This window comes from Petromyzon marinus, unplaced genomic scaffold, assembly GCF_048934315.1.
Source record: "Petromyzon marinus isolate PM22_M1 ecotype Great Lakes invasive population unplaced genomic scaffold, UKy_Petmar_22M1.pri1.0 PM_G_Scaffold_11, whole genome shotgun sequence".
Lineage (NCBI taxonomy): Eukaryota > Metazoa > Chordata > Hyperoartia > Petromyzontiformes > Petromyzontidae > Petromyzon > Petromyzon marinus.
In genome coordinates this window covers 2,871,017-2,889,357 of record NW_027422662.1, presented here as the reverse complement: position 1 = coordinate 2,889,357, position 18,341 = coordinate 2,871,017, and the positions used below count along the sequence as shown (strand labels likewise).

The 18,341-nt window shown below is 50.7% G+C and overlaps 1 protein-coding gene across 2 annotated transcripts; it reads right to left on the bottom strand.

Moving 5' to 3' along the window:
• Positions 1-2,343: 2,343 nt before the first annotated feature.
• LOC142908931 (uncharacterized) lies at positions 2,344-18,097 on the bottom strand. Of its 2 annotated transcripts, none has more exons than XM_076059603.1 (11): positions 17,956-18,097; positions 17,233-17,431; positions 16,495-16,673; positions 12,558-12,934; positions 12,187-12,352; positions 11,006-11,365; positions 7,145-7,426; positions 6,250-6,592; positions 6,057-6,117; positions 4,983-5,084; positions 2,344-4,771 (listed from the first exon to the last, which is right to left on the bottom strand). In XM_076059603.1, the coding sequence occupies exons 1-11, from the start codon at positions 18,047-18,049 to the stop codon at positions 4,724-4,726; spliced, it is 2,211 nt and encodes a 736-aa protein (XP_075915718.1). In that variant the 5' UTR covers positions 18,050-18,097; the 3' UTR covers positions 2,344-4,723. The 2 variants fall into 2 exon arrangements, with proteins under 2 accessions (XP_075915718.1, XP_075915719.1); XM_076059604.1 differs by having other exon boundaries at positions 6,250-6,400.
• Between the last annotated feature and the right edge of the window lie 244 nt (positions 18,098-18,341).

The following is an 18,341-nucleotide window of genomic DNA, read 5'->3' as shown; positions in this document are numbered from 1 at the left end:
CTGCGGGGAATTTAGTGCGTACTCAGTAGTCAACGTGTGACTGTTGTTGTCGTACGTCGTGTGATTTCTTTAATATTTTATCCATACTAACTATGTCGGGCAAAAGAAGAAAGTGGTCGGACGAATATGTACAACATGGATTCTCATGTATCACGGAACGTGATGGGAGTGAGCATCCTATCTGCATGATTTGCAACGCCAAGTTGAGCAACTCTAGTCTTGCACCGGCAAAACTAAAGGAACACTTCTTGAAGCTGCATGGAGACGGGGAATACAAGAACACAACACTTGCTGAATTCAGGGTGAAGAGAGCCAGATTCGATGAAAGGGCCACTCTGCCTGCTCTTGGATTTGTACCTGTTAACAAACCGATTCTGACAGCATCGTACGAAGTTGCTTACCTGATCGCAAAGCAGGGCAAGCCACACACCATTGGTGAAACACTTGTGAAACCAGCTGCATTAAAGATGGCGAATCTGATACTCGGAACAGCGGCCGAAGGTAAATTATCACAAATTCCCCTTTCAAATGACACCGTCAGTGACAGAATAGAAGACATGAGTAAAGACATCTTGGCTCAAGTAGTCGCGGATCTGATTTCAAGCCCGGCAAAATTCAGCCTTCAACTCGACGAAACCACAGACGTTTCTGATCTAAGCCAGCTTGCTGTTTTTGTACGCTATGTGAAAGACGACATGATAAAAGAAGAGTTTTTATTTTGTAAGCCTCTTACAACAACAACGAAGGCAGCCGATGTGAAGAAGCTTGTGGATGACTTCTTCAGAGACAACAATCTTTCATGGGATATGGTTTCTGCAGTTTGTACGGACGGAGTTCCAGTCATGCTGGGAAGAAAGTCTGGTTTTGGTGCGCTAGTAAAGGCCGATGCACCACACATCATTGTGACGCATTGTATTCTGCACAGGCATGCGTTGGCAACAAAAACCTTACCTCCAAAAATGGCAGAAGTATTAAAAACTGTGGTGGAATGTGTGAACTATGTGCGAAAAAGTGCTCTGAGGCACCGCATCTTCAGTGAGCTGTGTAAAGAAATGGGCTCTGAATTTGAGGTACTTCTGCTCCATTCTAATATTCGGTGGTTATCCCGGGGACAGGTGCTGAATCGTGTTTTTGCCATGCGTGTGGAATTAGCCCTGTTTTTGCAAGAGCACCAACACTGCCATGCAGATTGCTTCAAAAATCCTGAGTTCATTCTCATTTTAGCGTATATGGCTGATATATTCGCAGCTCTCAATCATCTCAATCAGCAGATGCAGGGTGGTGGAGTCAATATCATGGAAGCGGAAGAACACCTGAAGGCTTTTCAAAAAAAGCTACCGTTATGGAAACGACGAACAGAGAACAATAACTTCGCAAACTTCCCGCTTCTGGACGACTGTGCAAGTAAGATCGAAGATGTGTCTGGAATCGGAGATATTTCTGTATCCACGGAACTGAAGCAAACAATTGCTACGCACTTAGATGAGCTTGCAAAGTCTCTCGACGGATATTTCCCTACAAGAGAGTCATATCCAGCATGGGTGAGACAGCCGTTCACGTTTGCTGTTGAAACAGATGTCAATGATGAATTCCTCGACGAAATCATTGAAATTCAGCAGAGCCAGGTTCAACAGCAACTCTTCAGAACAACAACGCTCTCAACGTTTTGGTGTCGACAAATGAACAAGTATCCAGTTATTGCTAAGAAAGCCCTGGATTTTTTTATACCATTTGTTACAACATATCTTTGTGAGCAATCCTTTTCGAGGATGCTGGACATAAAAACGAAGAAAAGGAACAGACTTTGCTGTGAAAATGACATGAGAGTGGCACTTGCCAAGGTGAAGCCACGCATATCTGAACTGATCTCTCAAAGGCAACAGCAGAAGTCACATTGATTTCCAGGTATGTAATTTGTTGTGAGTTTATGCATTGTGTTGGTTTTATTCTTTGAACAAGGTAATGTTCATGCACGGCTCATTTTGTGTACCAGTAAAAAACATATCTATGTCTTGAATTTGAAAAAAAATCACATTTTATTTTTCACTAAAGAGGGGTTCGGTGAATGCGCATATGAAACTGGTGGGGTTCGGTACCTCCAACAAGGTTAAGAACCACTGGTGTAGTGTATAGTGCAGTGTATCGTGTAGTGTATAGTAGTGTATAGTGTAGTGTGTAGTGTACAGTGTATTGTATAGTGTAGTGTATAGTGTAATGTATAGTGTAGTGTATAGTGTAGTGTAGTACACTAGCACATCACACTGGTGGGTTAGCGAGCCAAGCAACAACATTTGCACTCTGGACACCGTGACATTTCGCCAGCAATCACAACAACCAGCTTCGTCAGGCGACAGCCACATTTGTGCATTTATTCATTCACACAATCTAACCCGGCTGATATCGGCTCGCCGAAAACCAACAGCGTCAAACTACGAAAGTGCCGCGGCGTCGTGGGAGCGGCCGATGAAACTGGCCGGGTTCGGGGAGAAATAAAAAAACCGGGACGCTGACGTGGCGCACGAAGGCTCACGGCGTTGTACGCGCCATCGTGACGCCGCTTGTCGCCCCGGTAAAACAATAATATAAACACGCGGAACTCCCTCTCGGTGCCGGACGTCGTGACGGACCGTGCCGATTTCGCCGCTCGTTGACCCCCGGCCACGCGAAGGCGAATTTAAATTCTCCCCCCACCCCCCCACCCCCCTCTCACCTGGCTCCCTGGCACCACGCCCAGTCGCCTCCCGTCCAGCGGCACACCAACGCCGGGGGAAAGCGCTGGGAGGTGAGAGACCGTCGCGAAGACTAAAATAAAATAACAAAAAACTGCGTCCGGTAACAGAGAGCTCGTAAAACAAAATTCCCACCCCCCAAAAAAAGTGAAAAGCCAAACTCGGGGCACCGATTGTAACCGGCACGAGGCAAATATCCCCCAATGCTGAAAAACATCGCTCAGTTGGGATCATCTGGAACAGCATCTTTTACAGATGGAACTAAATCACGGATTTTATGTACTGTGTTGAATCGGACCTGGATCTTGTGTTTATTCAGGATTTTGGAGATCTTTTTAGTGACCCCTGCAATGTAGGGTAAGGTGATGGTTCAACACAGTACATAAAATCCGTGATTTAGTTCCATCTGTAAAAGATGCTGTTCCAGACATACAGTACCCGGGCGTTTACAAACTAAAGTGCCTCTGTGGTAGTAGCTACATTGGAGAAACCAAAAGACATATCTCGGACCGCATCCGCGAACATAAAGCAGACTTGAAACACGGTAGGGCGAACTCCTCTGCCGTGGCAGATCACTGTTATAATTCAGTGGGCTCACATGACATTGACTTCTCCAAGACGGAGGTTCTTTGCAAACCAACCGGCTACCATGAGAGATTCGTTCATGAGGCCATTCACATATACAAGCACAGAGACAATTTCAACCGAGAAGATGGATTCAGGCTTAGTAACCACTGGAAAGATGTTTTAAATCATTTCTGTTCTTAATTAATTGTATTTTTACGATGACCTTCAGACCGCAGCTCTTTCGCCAGCATTGCCTCTTAATTCCTCTCACACCACGGTTAATGGTATAGTTTTACAACATGGAGTATACTAGGGCCTCGCAGCTGTCTCTCTCCCCCTCCTCTGTTCCGACCATGGACGAACTCGTCCGTCTGAATGGGGCCCGTAGCTATCCGTGGTGCTGAAATTTGAGGGTAAGAATCCACCCATTTTTTCGCCATATAGCATTGTGATATATAACGACTTATTGTTGGTAGCTTAGCTGATTGGAGAATATAGAGTTTATTGATAACATGAAGGTCATTTATATTTTAGTTTGTATTGGTTCACTATATAGTACTGTGAATAGCTCAGATGTGTAGTCATTTCTGTGACCAGTCACTAGCTAATCACTCAGTTATTTCAATGCTAAATTCGCCTAGTTATTTCAATGCTAAATTCTCCTGTTTGATTTGTACTAAGTGCCTCGGTGAATGTGTATGCTCTGACTTTAACGTAGCTGTTTCTGTAGCAGCTACAAGCTAATCACTCAGCTATTTCAATGCTAAATTCTATGCTAATTCCATTGTCAAGGGGTGCCTCTGTGGATGTGTATGCCTTAACTTAGCTATTTCAATGCTAAATTCTATGCTAATTCCTTTAACAATGGGTGCCTCTGCGGATGTGTATGCTTTAACTTTTAACATAGCTATTTCTGTGACCAGCCACAAGCTAATCATTCAGCCATTTCAATGCTAAATTATATGCTAATTCCTTTGTCAAGGCGCTTTGTTCCTCTCACACAGCTTAAAGGCCGTGATCTGAACGTGGCTCTTTCACTCCAGCGCTGTCCTACCAGACAGTCTCGCCCCTTCACCTGATGAAGGCCGCTTGTGTTGTGGCCGAAACGTCGTGAGAATATTATTGTGTTATTTTATTTTATCAATTTATTATTTTATTCTCATTCTACGTGACTTTACCGAAAGAACCAAACAAGATGAATCATTGCAGTCACGAAAGCTTTAAATCGAAATTCAGTTGGGATCAAACAACAACAACAAATCTTCTTGGTTCTTTCGGGGGGGGTTCACCCGCTCGCGAAGCGACAAGCCCCGGCGTTGCCCCGGCAACCACGGCAAGATGGGGCGCGGCAAGGTGGAGCACGGCAAGGTGGAGCACGGCAAGGTGGAGCACTCTCGCTCCTCCCCCCCCCCACCCCGAGCCGCTTCTCAAAAATCTTCCTCCCTCGCCTCGTCGTCATCTTCGTCTTTGAAAACCTGCGGGGGTCGGAATAAATTAGAGAGACGGTGACCGACCCCACCCACCCCCCCCTGGGGTGGCCAGAAGCGGATCGCTCACTCAGCCTAAGCAGGAGCATCGGTGATGTGGGCGGACACTCGCTCACCGCTCGCTCGCTCACCGCTCACCGCTCGCTCGCTCACCGCTCACCGCTCGCTCACCGCTCACTCACCACCCACCCCTCCTCACCGCGTAGTCGTAGCTTCCAGCTCCGCTGTCTTGGTGCTGAGGCTGCGGTGGCAACTCGTGCAGCCCTTCATCCGCCTTGTTGCCACTCTCTAGCGTTAGCAACTACACACGGAGCATCCCCACAACACGCACAGTGTGTGGTGAATCTGTGGGTCTCTGTGTGTGGTGAGTCTGTGGGTCTCTGTATGGTGAGTCTGTGGGTCTCTGTGTGGTGAGTCTATGGGTCTCTGTGTGGTGAGTCTGTGGGTCTCTGTGTGTGGTGAGTCTATGGGTCTCTGTATGGTGAGTCTGTGGGTCTCTGTGTGGTGAGTCTATGCGTCTCTGTGTGGTGAGTCTGTGGGTCGCTGTGTGGTGAGTCTGTGGGTCTCTGTGTGGTGAGTCTGTGGGTCTCTCTGTGTGGTGAGTCTATGGGTCTCTGTGTGGTGAGTCTGTGGGTCTCTGTGTGGTGAGTCTGTGGGTCTCTGTGTGAGTCTGTGGGTCTCTGTGTGGTGAGTCTATGGGTCTCTGTGTGGTGAGTCTGTGGGTCTCTCTGTGGTGAGTCTATGGGTCTCTGTGTGGTGAGTCTGTGGGTCTCTCTGTGTGGTGAGTCTATGGGTCTCTGTGTGGTGAGTCTGTGGGTCTCTGTGTGGTGAGTCTGTGGGTCTCTGTGTGAGTCTGTGGGTCTCTGTGTGGTGAGTCTATGGGTCTCTGTGCGGTGAGTCTGTGGGTCTCTGTGTGGTGAGTCTGTGGGTATTATTTTGGCAATCGTCATCAGGAGGAGAAAAGAGGGGGATGAAAGCTGCTGAAGCAGCAGGCTGTTTTAAAGTTTTAAAGTTGGGTGTAGCCCAAGGGTCATAAACAAAGTGGGCACAACTTTACCGAAAGACCCAAAGAAAATGAATTCCTGCAGTCACGAAAGCTTTAGGTCGAGTCTAACTGTGTCTCTGTATATACACTACACTACTATATACTACACTATACACTACACTACACTACTATACACTACACTACTATACACTACACTACACACTACACAGAATACGGAGAGAGACACGGATGGACTGGGCCTCTGTGTCCTGGCGGTGTGCCACTCACGGAGCCACGGTCGCCCGCAGCGTTTCTCTGCGGTGCCTTGGGGAGCGTGGGGGGATCCTCCCTGCACGCATGTGGGTAGTGGGGGGGTGGTGGGGTAGTGGTGGGGGGGGGGCACAGCGGCAGGTCGTCACACAGACGACCCCGCGGGCACCGCCGACGTCCGCCCGACGTCCGAGAGAAGCGGGCGACTCACGAGGGGCCCCAGGGCTCGTGACGACGCTGACGCTGACGGCGGTGGCGGTAGAGCAGCAGCAGCGTGGCCACCAGGGCGAGGGACACGGCGAGGATCGCGGCCGGAGCGGCCCAGCTGGCCCGGCCCGCCGCCGCTGCCGCCGCAGAATTCTCTGCGTGGCCAAACGGTCCCCCGCGTGGCGTCAGCGTGCCGCCGTAGTACGACGACAACCGCCGCGATGACCACACGCGCCAGGCTAGGTGCGCTTTGAGGCTCGCGGCGCTCGCACCCGGGCGTTGCGGGTCGAGGGAGCGAGATGGAGGGACGGACGGAGACAAAGTTCCCCCGTGAAGGCCCCGGCGGACTGTCGGGGCGGGTGCTGTTAGCGAGTATCAGCAGCTGTGAAGGCCGTGATTGTGACAAACGAGGGGATGGGTGGCCAGAACAGGGACACACACACACGCACACGCAATACACACACGGACACACACACACGAACACACACGCACACACACACACAGACACACGCACACACACACACATGCATGCACACGCACACGGACAGACACGCACACACACACGAACAGACATGCATGCACACACACACACACACGGACACGCACACACGCACCAACACACACACATGTACACACACGCACCAACACACACACACGAACACACACACACGCACACGGACACACACGCACACACACACACATGCATGCACACGCACACGGACAGACACGCACACGCACACACACGCACACACAGACACGCACACGAACAGACATGCATGCACACACACACGGACACACACACGGACACGCACACACGCACCAACACACACACACACACAAACCAACACACACTCGTGCACGGACACACACACATGCAACATTCAGAGATGCGAACAAACCTGTTCGTGTGTCCAGTTGCCTGTTCGGACCGAAAGTCGTGAGTTCAACCGGCGTGCAACAGACGGTGGTGGTGGCATCTACATCTGTAGAACGTGAAGAACCAGTGGCATTTACATCTGTAGAACGTGAAGAACCAGTGGCATCTACATCTGCAGAGCGTGAAGAACCAGTGGCATCTACATCTGTAGAACGTGAAGAACCAGTGGCATCTACATCTCCAGAAGGTGAAGAACCAGTGGCATCTACATCTCCAAAAGGTGAAGAACCAGTGGCATCTACATCTGCAAAACGAGAAGAACCAGTGACATTAATATCAACAGAATACGAAAAAACAGTGACATGTACATCTGTAGCACGTAAAGAACCAGTGGCATCTACATCTGCTGAACGTGAAGAACCAGTGGCATCTACATCTGCAGAGCGTGAAGAACCAGTGGCATCTACATCTGCAGAGCGTGAAGAACCAGTGGCATCTACATCTGCAGAACGTGAAGAGAACGTCAATAACCAGTGGCATCTCCATCTGCAGAACGTGAAGAACCAGTGGCATCTACATCTGCAGAACGTGAAGAACCAGTGGCATCTACATCTGCAGAGCGTGAAGAACCAGTGGGATCTACATCTGCAGAACGTGAAGAACCAGTGGCATCTACATCTGCAGAACGTGAAGAACCAGTGGTATCTACATCTGTAGCACGTAAAGAACCAGTGGCATCTACATCTGCTGAACGTGAAGAACCAGTGGCATCTACATCTGCAGAGCGTGAAGAACCAGTGGCATCTACATCTGCAGAGCGTGAAGAACCAGTGGCATCTACATCTGCAGAACGTGAAGAGAACGTCAATAACCAGTGGCATCTCCATCTGCAGAACGTGAAGAACCAGTGGCATCTACATCTGCAGAACGTGAAGAACCAGTGGCATCTACATCTGCAGAGCGTGAAGAACCAGTGGGATCTACATCTGCAGAACGTGAAGAACCAGTGGCATCTACATCTGCAGAGCGTGAAGAACCAGTGGGATCTACATCTGCAGAACGTGAAGAACCAGTGGCATCTACATCTGCAGAACGTGAAGAACCAGTGGCATCTACATCTGCAGAGCGTGAAGAACCAGTGGCATCTACATCTGCAGAACGTGAAGAATCAGCGGCATCTACATCTGCAGAGCGTGAAGAACCAGCGGCATCTACATCTGTAGAACGTGAAGAACCAGTGGCATCTACATCTGCAGAGCGTGAAGAACCAGTGGCATCTACATCTGCAGAACGTGAAGAACCAGTGGCATCTACATCTGCAGAGCGTGAAGAACCAGTGGCATCTACATCTGCAGAAGATAATGAGCTTTGGGTCTCCATGTGAGTCTATGGGTCTCTGTGTGAGTAGTCTATGGGTCTCGGTGTGATGAGTCTATAGGTCTCTGTGTGAGTCTATGGGTCTCTGTGTGAGTAGTCTATGGGTGGCTGTGTGATGAGTCTATGGGTTTCTGTGTGAGTCTATGGGTCTCTCTGTGAGTAGTCTATGGGTCTCTGTGTGAGTAGTCTATGGGTGTCTGTGTGAGTAGTCTATGGGTGTCTGTGTGATGAGTCTATGGGTCTCTGTGTGAGTCTATGGGTCTCTGTGTGAGTAGTCTATGGGTCTCTGTGTGAGTCTATGGGTGTCTGTGTGAGTCTATGGGTCTCTGTGTGAGTAGTCTATGGGTCTCTGTGTCAGTCTATGGGTGTCTGTGTGATGAGTCTATGGGTCTCTGTGTGAGTAGTCTATGGGTCTCTGTGTGAGTAGTCTATGGGTGTCTGTGTGGTGAGTCTATGGGTCTCTGTGTGAGTAGTCTATGGGTCTCTATGTGAGTAGTCTATGGGTCTCGGTGTGATGAGTCTATGGGTCTCTGTGTGAGTCTATGGCTCTCTGTGTGAGTAGTCTATGGGTGTCTGTGTGATGAGTCTATGGGTCTCTGTGTGAGTAGTCTATGGGTGTCTGTGTGACGAGTCTATGGGTCTCTGTGTGAGTAGTCTATGGGTCTCTGTGTGAGTAGTCTATGGGTGTCTGTGTGAGTAGTATATGGGTGTCTGTGTGAGTAGTCTATGGGTGTCTGTGTGAGTAGTCTATGGGTGTCTGTGTGAGTAGTCTATGGGTGTCTGTGTGAGTAGTCTATGGGTCTCTGTGTGAGTAGTCTATGGGTATCTGTGTGATGAGTCTATGGGTCTCTGTGTGAGTAGTCTATGGGTATCTGTGTGATGAGTCTATGGGTCTCTGTGTGAGTAGTCTATGGGTGTCTGTGTGATGAGTCTATGGGTCTCTGTGTGAGTAGTCTATGGGTGTCTGTGTGATGAGTCTATGGGTCTCTGTGTGAGTAGTCTATGGGTCTCTGTGTGAGTAGTCTATGGGTGTCTGTGTGATGAGTCTATGGGTCTCTGAGTGAGTAGTCTATGGTGTCTGTGTGATGAGTCCATGGGTCTCTGTGTGAGTAGTCTATGGGTGTCTGTGTGAGTCTATGGGTCTCTGTGTGAGTCTATGGGTCTCTGTGTGATGAGTCTATGGGTCTCTGTGTGAGTAGTCTATGGGTGTCTGTGTGATGAGTCTATGGGTCTCTGTGTGAGTAGTCTATGGGTGTCTGTGTGAGTAGTCTATGGGTGTCTGTGTGAGTAGTCTATGGGTCTCAGTGTGAGTCTATGGGTCTCTGTGTGAGTAGTCTATGGGTGTCTGTGTGATGAGTCTATGGGTCTCTGTGTGAGTAGTCTATGGGTGTCTGTGTGAGTAGTCTATGGGTGTCTGTGTGAGTAGTCTATGGGTCTCAGTGTGAGTCTATGGGTCTCTGTGTGAGTAGTCTATGGGTGTCTGTGTGATGAGTCTATGGGTCTCTGTGTGAGTAGTCTATGGGTGACTGTGTGAGTAGTCTATGGGTGTCTGTGTGAGTAGTCTATGGGTCTCAGTGTGAGTCTATGGGTCTCTGTGTGATGAGTCTATGGGTCTCTGTGTGAGTAGTCTATGGGTGTCTGTGTGATGAGTCTATGGGTCTCTGTGTGAGTAATCTATGGGTCTCTGTGTGAGTAGTCTATGAGTGTCTGTGTGAGTAGTCTATGGGTCTCTGTGTAAGTAGCCTATGGGTCTCTTTGTGAGTAGTCTATGGGTGTCTGTGTGAGTAGTCTATGGGTGTCTGTGTGAGTAGTCTATGGGTCTCTGTGTAAATATTCTATGGGTGTCTGTGTGAGTAGTCTATGGGTCTCTGTGTGAGTCTATGGGTCTCTGTGTGAGTAGTCTATGGGTCTCTGTGTGAGTAGTCTATGGGTGTCTGTGTGAGTAGTCTATGGGTCTCTGTGTGAGTAGTCTATGGGTGTCTGTGTGAGTAGTCTATGGGTGTCTGTGTGAGTCTATGGGTCTCTGTGTGAGTAGTCTATGGGTGTCTGTGTGAGTAGTCTATGGGTGTCTGTGTGAGTAGTCTATGGGTCTCTGTGTGAGTAGTCTATGGGTGTCTGTGTGAATAGTCTATGGGTCTCTGTGTGAGTAGTCTATGGGTGTCTGTGTGAGTAGTCTATGGGTGTCTGTGTGAGTCTATGGGTCTCTGTGTGAGTAGTCTATGGGTGTCTGTGTGAGTAGTCTATGGGTGTCTGTGTGAGTAGTCTATGGGTCTCTGTGTGAGTAGTCTATGGGTGTCTGTGTGAGTAGTCTATGGATCTCTGTGTGAGTAGTCTATGGGTGTCTGTGTGAGTAGTCTATGGGTGTCTGTGTGAGTAGTCTATGGGTTTCTGTGTGAGTAGTCTATGGGTCTCTGTGTGAGTAGTCTATGGGTGTCTGCGTGAGTAGTCTATGGGTCTCTGCATGATGAGTCTATGGGTCTCTGCGTGGGGCAGTGTCAATCCTCACCGATGACAGAGAGGTTGACCCTCCCCTCGAAGTTGTCGTGGGGAAAGGTGGCCACGTGGCAGAGGAAGAGGCCCCCGTCGCCAGCCCGCACGTCCAGCAGCTCCAGCGAGACATCGCCGGGAGGCCCCCCAACGCGGAACCGCAGTCGGCCCGCGAGGGACGAGTTGGAGTACGCCGTGCCGTGCAGCGGGCTGAGTGCGGCCAAATTGGCCCCCGCCCAGACGTTGCCACGGGAGGCCTTCAGCCAGTTGGCCTGCACCACCACCACGGCCGCACCCCACAGAACGCAGCGCAGCAGCGCCACCTTCTGGCCGACCACCGCCGTGACCTGGCCGTCCGTGTCGACACCCACACGAGGGACTGGGTGGGAAGACAACACAGAGACCCATAGACTACTCATAGAGACCCATAGACTACTCATAGAGACCCATAGACTACTCATAGAGACCCATAAACTACTCACACAGACACCCATAGACTACTCACAGAGACCCATAGACTACTCATAGAGACCCATAGACTACTCACGCAGAGTCCCATAGACGACTTAGAGACCGACAAGACTACTCACGCAGAGATCCATAGAGTACTCATAGAGACCCATAGACTATCCTCTTTGGTAATTTCGATAAAGTCACGTAGAATGAGAATAAAATAATAAATTGATAAAATAACACAATAATATTCTTACGACGTATCGGCCACAACACAAGCGGCCATCATCAGGTGAAGGGACGAGACTGTCTGGAGAACAGCGCTGGTCTGAGCGTGGCTGTGTTCGCTCCAGCGCTGTCCTCGTGTTCGCTCCAGCGCTGTCCTCCAGACAGTCTCGTCCCTTCACCTGATGAAGGCCGCTTGTGTTGTGGCCGAAACGTCGTGAGAATATTATTGTGTTATTTTATTTTATCAATTTATTTTATTCTCATTCTACGTGGTGACTTTACCGAAAGAACCAAAGATGAATCCTTGCAGTCACGAAAGCTTTAAATCGAAATCCATAGACTACTCATAGAAACTCATAGACTACTCACGCAGAGTCCCATAGACCACTCAGAGACCCACAAGACTACTCACACAGAGACCCATAGACCACTCATAGAGATCCACAAGACTACTCACACAGAGACCCACTTCACACGCACAAAAATACCTCTCACTCATTCACCCAGCCACCCACTCACCCACGGTGCTGTGTGGTGGAGGGACGGAGACACACGACAGTGGAGACCACTCCCCTGCCTTCCACCGTGGCAAGTCGGCTACCATTCTCACGCGGACGCAGTACTCATCCTCGCGTCCCGGCAGAAGCATCATTCGGTGTTGGTACCGGCATCCGATGAAGCGCTCCTGGCAGTAAGCATCATCATCATCAGTAGTAGCAGCAGTAGTAGTAGCAGAAACAGCATCATCATCAGTAGTAGTAGCATCATCAGTAGTAGTGTCATTGGTAGTATCATCATCATCAGTAGCAGCATCGCCACCCACCCACTCAACCACGCACATCTCCCGCCACAACCTCCCGACCCCCGTCACAACTCCCGCAATCTCTCACCGTGAGTTGAACGCCGCCTCTTGTCGAAATGTCAACCTGATGGTGGAACTTCACGTCGTGCGACACCAGCGCCCTCCACCCCCGCCCGACGGAGACCAACAACGACAGCTTCCGCACCTCCGGCTCTCCGTCGACCACCGCCTCCAACTCCCCAGCCACCCCAGGACCACCGTCATCACGGCGGTCATCGTCACCGCCGTCACGGTCATCGTCATCGCCGTCGTCGTTGTCGCTGTAGCCATCATCGTCGTTGTCTTCATCGTCACCCACAACACCGCACTCCTCATCCTCATCCTCACCACCATCGCCCTCCTCCTCCTCCTCCCCCCGCGTCAGTTTGTCGAGCCTCAGGGTGAACGACGGAGCGCTGAGCACAGCTGAGACACGGGAGAGGGGGGGTCATGGCGAGGGATGTTTGTGTGATCTCTCCCTGTCCTACAGAGTGAGTGAGTGAGTGGAGTTTGTGTGATCTCCCCCTGTCCTACAGAGCGTGTGAGTGGAGTTTGTGTGATCTCCCCCTGTCCTACAGAGTGTGTGGAGTTTGTGTGATCTCCCCCTGTTCTACAGAGTGTGTGAGTGGAGTTGGTGTGATCTCCCCCTGTCCTACAGAGTGTGTGGAGTTTGTGTGATCTCCCCCTGTCCTACAGAGTGAGTGAGTGGCGTTTGTGTGATCTCCCCCTGTTCTACAGAGTGAGTGTGAGTGGAGTTTGTATGATCTCCCCGTTCTACAGAGTGAGTGGAGTTTGTGTGATCTCCCCCTGTTCTACAGAGTGAGTGGAGTTTGTGTGATCTCTCGCTGTCCTACAGAGTGAGTGGAGTTTGTGTGATCTCCCCCTGTTCTACAGTGTGAGTGGAGTTTGTGTGATCTCCCCCTGTTCTACAGAGTGAGCGAATGGAGTTTGTGTGATCTCTCCCTGCCCTACAGAGTGAGTGAGTGGAGTTTGTGTGATCTCCCCCTGTCCTACAGAGTGAGTGAGTGGAGTTTGTGTGATCTCCCCCTGTGCTACAGAGTGAGTGAGTGGAGTTTGTGTGATCTCCCCCTGTCCTACAGAGTGAGTGGAGTTTGTGTGATCTCCCCCTGTTCTACAGAGTGAGTGGAGTTTGTGTGATCTCCCCCTGTTCTACAGAGTGAGTGAGTGGAGTTTGTGTGATCTCCCCCTGTCCTACAGAGTGAGTGAGTGGAGTTTGTGTGATCTCCCCCTGTTCTACAGAGTGTGTGAGTGGAGTTTGTGTGATCTCTCCCTTTCTTACAGAGTGAGTGAGTGGACTTTGTGTGATCTCCCCCTGTCCTACAGAGTGAGTGGAGTTTGTGTGATCTCCCCTTGTTCAACAGAGTGAGTGGAGTTTGTATGATCACCCCCTGTTCTACAGAGTAAGTGGAGTTTGTGTGATCTCCCCCTGTTCTACAGAGTGTGTGAGTGGAGTTTGTGTGATCTCCCCCTGTCCTACAGAGTGAGTGAGTGGAGTTTGTATGATCACCCCCTGTCCTACAGAGTGAGTGAATGGACTTCGTGTGATCTCCCCCTGTTTTATAGAGTGAGTGGAGTTTGTGTGATCTCCCCCTGTCCTACAGAGTGAGTGGAGTTTATGTGATCTCCCCCTGTCCTACAGAGTGAGTGAGTGGAGTTTGTGTGATCTCTCCCTGTTCTACAGTGTGTGAGTGGAGTTTGTGTGATCTCCCCCTGTCCTACAGAGTGTGTGGAGTTTGTGTGATCTCCCCCTGTTCTACAGTGTGAGTGGAGTTTGTGTGATCTCCCCCTGTCCTACAGAGTGTGTGGAGTTTGTGTGATCTCCCCCTGTCCTACAGAGTGAGTGGAGTTTGTGCGATCTCCCCCTGTTCTACAGAGTGTGTGAGTGGAGTTTGTGTGATCTCCCCCTGTCCTACAGAGTGTGTGAGTGGAGTTTGTGTGATCTCCCCCTTTCCTACAGAGCGAGTGGAGTTTGTGTGATCTCCCCCTGTCCTACAGAGTGAGTGTGTGGAGTTTGTGTGATCTCCCCCTGTTCTACAGAGTGAGTGGAGTTTGTGTGATCTCCCCCTGTCCTACAGAGTGAGTGGAGTTTGTGTGATCTCCCCCTGTCCTACAGAGTGAGTGAGTGGAGTTTGTGTGATCTCCCCCTGTCCTACAGAGTGAGTGAGTGGAGTTTGTGTGATCTCCCCCTGTCCTACAGAGTGAGTGAGTGGAGTTTGTGTGATCTCCCCCTGTCCTACAGAGTGTGTGAGTGGAGTTTGTGTGATCTCCCCCTGTCCAACAGAGTGAGTGAGTGGAGTTTGTATGATCTCCCCCTGTTCTACAGAGTGAGTGGAGTTTGTGTGATCTCCCCCTGTCCTACAGAGTGAGTGGAGTTTGTGTGATCTCCCCCTGTTCTATAGAGTGAGTGAGTGGAGTTCGTGTGATCTCCCCCTGTCCTACAGAGTGAGTGGAGTTTGTGTGATCTCCCCCTGTCCTACAGAGTGAGTGGAGTTTGTGTGATCTCCCCCTGTCCTACAGAGTGAGTGAGTGGAGTTTGTGTGATCTCTCCCTGTCCTACAGAGTGAATGAGTGGAGTTTGTGTGATCTCCCCCTGTCCTACAGAGTGAGTGGAGTTTGTGTGATCTCCCCCTGTCCTACAGAGTGAGTGGAGTTTGTGTGATCTCCCCCTCTCCTACAGAGTGAGTGGAGTTTGTGTGATCTCTCCCTGTCCTACAGTGAGTGAATGAGTGAGTGGAGTTTGTATGATCTCCCCCTGTCCTACAGAGTGAGTGAGTTGAGTTTGTGTGATCTCCCCCTGTGCTACAGAGTGAGTGAGTGGAGTTTGTGTGATCTCCCCCTGTCCTACAGAGTGAGTGGAGTTTGTGTGATCTCCCCCTGTGCTACAGAGTGAGTGAGTGGAGTTTGTGTGATCTCCCCCTGTCCTACAGAGTGAGTGGAGTTTGTGTGATCTCCCCCTGTTCTATAGAGTGAGTGAGTGGAGTTCGTGTGATCTCCCCCTGTCCTACAGAGTGAGTGGAGTTTGTGTGATCTCCCCCTGTCCTACAGAGTGAGTGGAGTTTGTGTGATCTCCCCCTGTCCTACAGAGTGAGTGAGTGGAGTTTGTGTGATCTCTCCCTGTCCTACAGAGTGAATGAGTGGAGTTTGTGTGATCTCCCCCTGTCCTACAGAGTGAGTGGAGTTTGTGTGATCTCCCCCTGTCCTACAGAGTGAGTGGAGTTTGTGTGATCTCCCCCTCTCCTACAGAGTGAGTGGAGTTTGTGTGATCTCTCCCTGTCCTACAGTGAGTGAATGAGTGAGTGGAGTTTGTATGATCTCCCCCTGTCCTACAGAGTGAGTGAGTGGAGTTTGTGTGATCTCCCCCTGTGCTACAGAGTGAGTGAGTGGAGTTTGTGTGATCTCCCCCTGTCCTACAGAGTGAGTGGAGTTTGTGTGATCTCCCCCTGTCCTACAGAGTGAGTGAGTGGAGTTTGTGTGATCTCCCCCTGTGCTACAGAGTGAGTGAGTGGAGTTTGTGTGATCTCCCCCTGTCCTACAGAGTGAGTGAGTGGAGTTTGTGTGATCTCCCCCTGTGCTACAGAGTGAGTGAGTGGAGTTTGTGTGATCTCCCCCTGTCCTACAGAGTGAGTGGAGTTTGTGTGATCTCCCCTTGTGAGCCGAAGACACACACACAGGCAGAAAGAGTCATAGACATACACAGCGACACACACAGACAAAGATGACAAAGATCCTCCGTGTAGCCTGAAAAATACCATTGGGGCAAGTGCTGTTAGTGAGCACCAGACAGACACGGACAAAGAGAGACACAGAGAGAGACACAGAGAGACACACACACACAGAGACACAGAGAGAGAGAGACACAGAGAGACACACACACACAGACACAGAGAGAGACACACACACAGAGACACAGAGAGAGAGACACACACACAGAGACACAGGCATATGTACAATCTCGTGCCACTCACTTTCCATCAAGGGCAGGACCACAACCGCGACCCAGGGTGAGGATCGTGACGGCGAGGATGAGAAGGAGAATCTCACACGGAGGAGGTAGCGGTCACCGGGATCGTCCAGCGCCGAGGAGACGTCGCACCGTGTCTCCGTTGTTGCAGCGCAGACGGTCTGCCAGCGGGCTCGTCTGAAGCTGCGCAGACAGAGACACAGGGAGGAGTGGTGAGGGTGGTGAGGAGCCAGTGGGTGAGAGAGACGTGTGTGTGTGTGAGTGAGTGGGTTGGTGGGTGAGTGGGTTGGTGAGTGAGTGGGTGAATGGGTGTGTGTGTGAGTGGGTTGGTGGGTGAGTGGGTTGGTGAGTGAGTGGGTGAGTGGGTTGGTGAGTGGGTGAATGGGTTGGTGAGTGAGTGGGTGAATGGGTGAGTGGGTGATTGAGTGGGTGAGTGAGTGGTTTGGTGAGTGAGTGGGTTGGTGAGTGGGTTGGTGAGTGAGTGGGTGGGTGAGTGGGTTGGTGAGTGAGTGGGTGAGTGGGTAAGTTGGTTGGTGAGTGAGTGGGTGAGTGGGTTGGTGAGTGAGTGGGTGAGTGAGTGGGTTGGTGAGTGAGTGGCTGAGTGAGTGAGTTGGTGAGTGAGTGAGTGGGTGAGTGGGTTGGTGAGTGGGTGAGTGGGTTGGTGAGTGAGTGGGTAAGTGAGTGGGTTAGTGAGTGGGTGAGTGGGTTGGTGAGTGAGTGGCTGAGTGAGTGAGCATCTCACAGTTTGCTCTGAACTCTGTATGTAACATTCAGGAACGTTGAGTTGGTCGTGGTCGTGGTGGTCGAGTTGATGGTTAAAGGATCAACAAGTGGGGGTCTATCCCCTCCATCCCCACTGGGAGCCGCTTCAACGGGGTCCCAGCAAAGGGTCGCCAGGAGGTCTCGAGACTCCAAACGAACATTCAGTGGGAACAGCGGAGCTGGGCAGATGGGGAAAAAACACTCAAGAGTGCGCTAACCACTGCACCACCACTCCTCACTCACACACAGTGCGTTAACCACTGCACCACCACTCCCCACACACTTACACACAGTGTGCTAACCACTGCACCACCACTCCACACACACAGTGCGTTAACCACTGCACCACCACTCCCCACTCACACCCACACAGTGCGCTAACCACTGCACCACCACTCCCCACTCACACACACACAGTGCGCTAACCACTGCACCACCACTCCCCACTCACATACACACAGTGCGTTAACCACTGCACCACCACTCCCCACACACACAGTGCGTTAACCACTGCACCACCACTCCCCACACACAGTGCGCTAACCACTGCACCACCACTCCCCACACACTCACACACAGTGCGCTAACCCCTGCACCACCACTCCCCACTCACACTTACACAGTGCGCTAACCACTGCACCACCACGCTCCACACAATCACAACCTGGCACCCGATTTATCGACCACCTCGGGCTCTGCTCACCGTGGCTGCTGCACGTGACGAGGTGGTGGAGGAGGAGGAGAGGCAGGATGAAGGGGAAGAGTAGGCCAAGTTTGTAGAGTTTCGACATCGCCATTAACCCCACACGCAGCCAAGCGCCCGCCTCACCCAAGTCACGTGCTGAGGAAATCGATTCAAGGTTAAATAAAAAAAATTGGATCGATTCCTATGGGGATAACAAATGCGAATCGATAGTGGTCAAAAATGTAGCCGATGGCATCGATCCCTATTGGGACTGCATTGGAATTGACGTTGGTCGTGAGTGTAAAATGGAATCGAATACATTTTCGATAACATGGGAATTGATTATGGCGATTTGTTCTAATAACATAGGAATCGATCTAGCTAGTGATTTAAAGCGCATAGAA

Excerpts from the sequence above, each read along its gene's own strand:
- LOC142908931 (XM_076059603.1), bottom strand. The coding sequence starts at position 18,049 with ATGGCGATGTCGAAACTCTACAAACTTGGCCTACTCTTCCCCTTCATC. Across the intron at positions 17,432-17,955 it reads CGTCACGTGCAGCAGCCACG|CTCCGCTGTTCCCACTGAAT; the intron begins GTGAGCAGAGCC and ends CCATCTGCCCAG. Across the intron at positions 11,366-12,186 it reads TCCACCACACAGCACCGTGG|TCCCTCGTGTGGGTGTCGAC; the intron begins GTGAGTGGGTGG and ends CTTCCCACCCAG.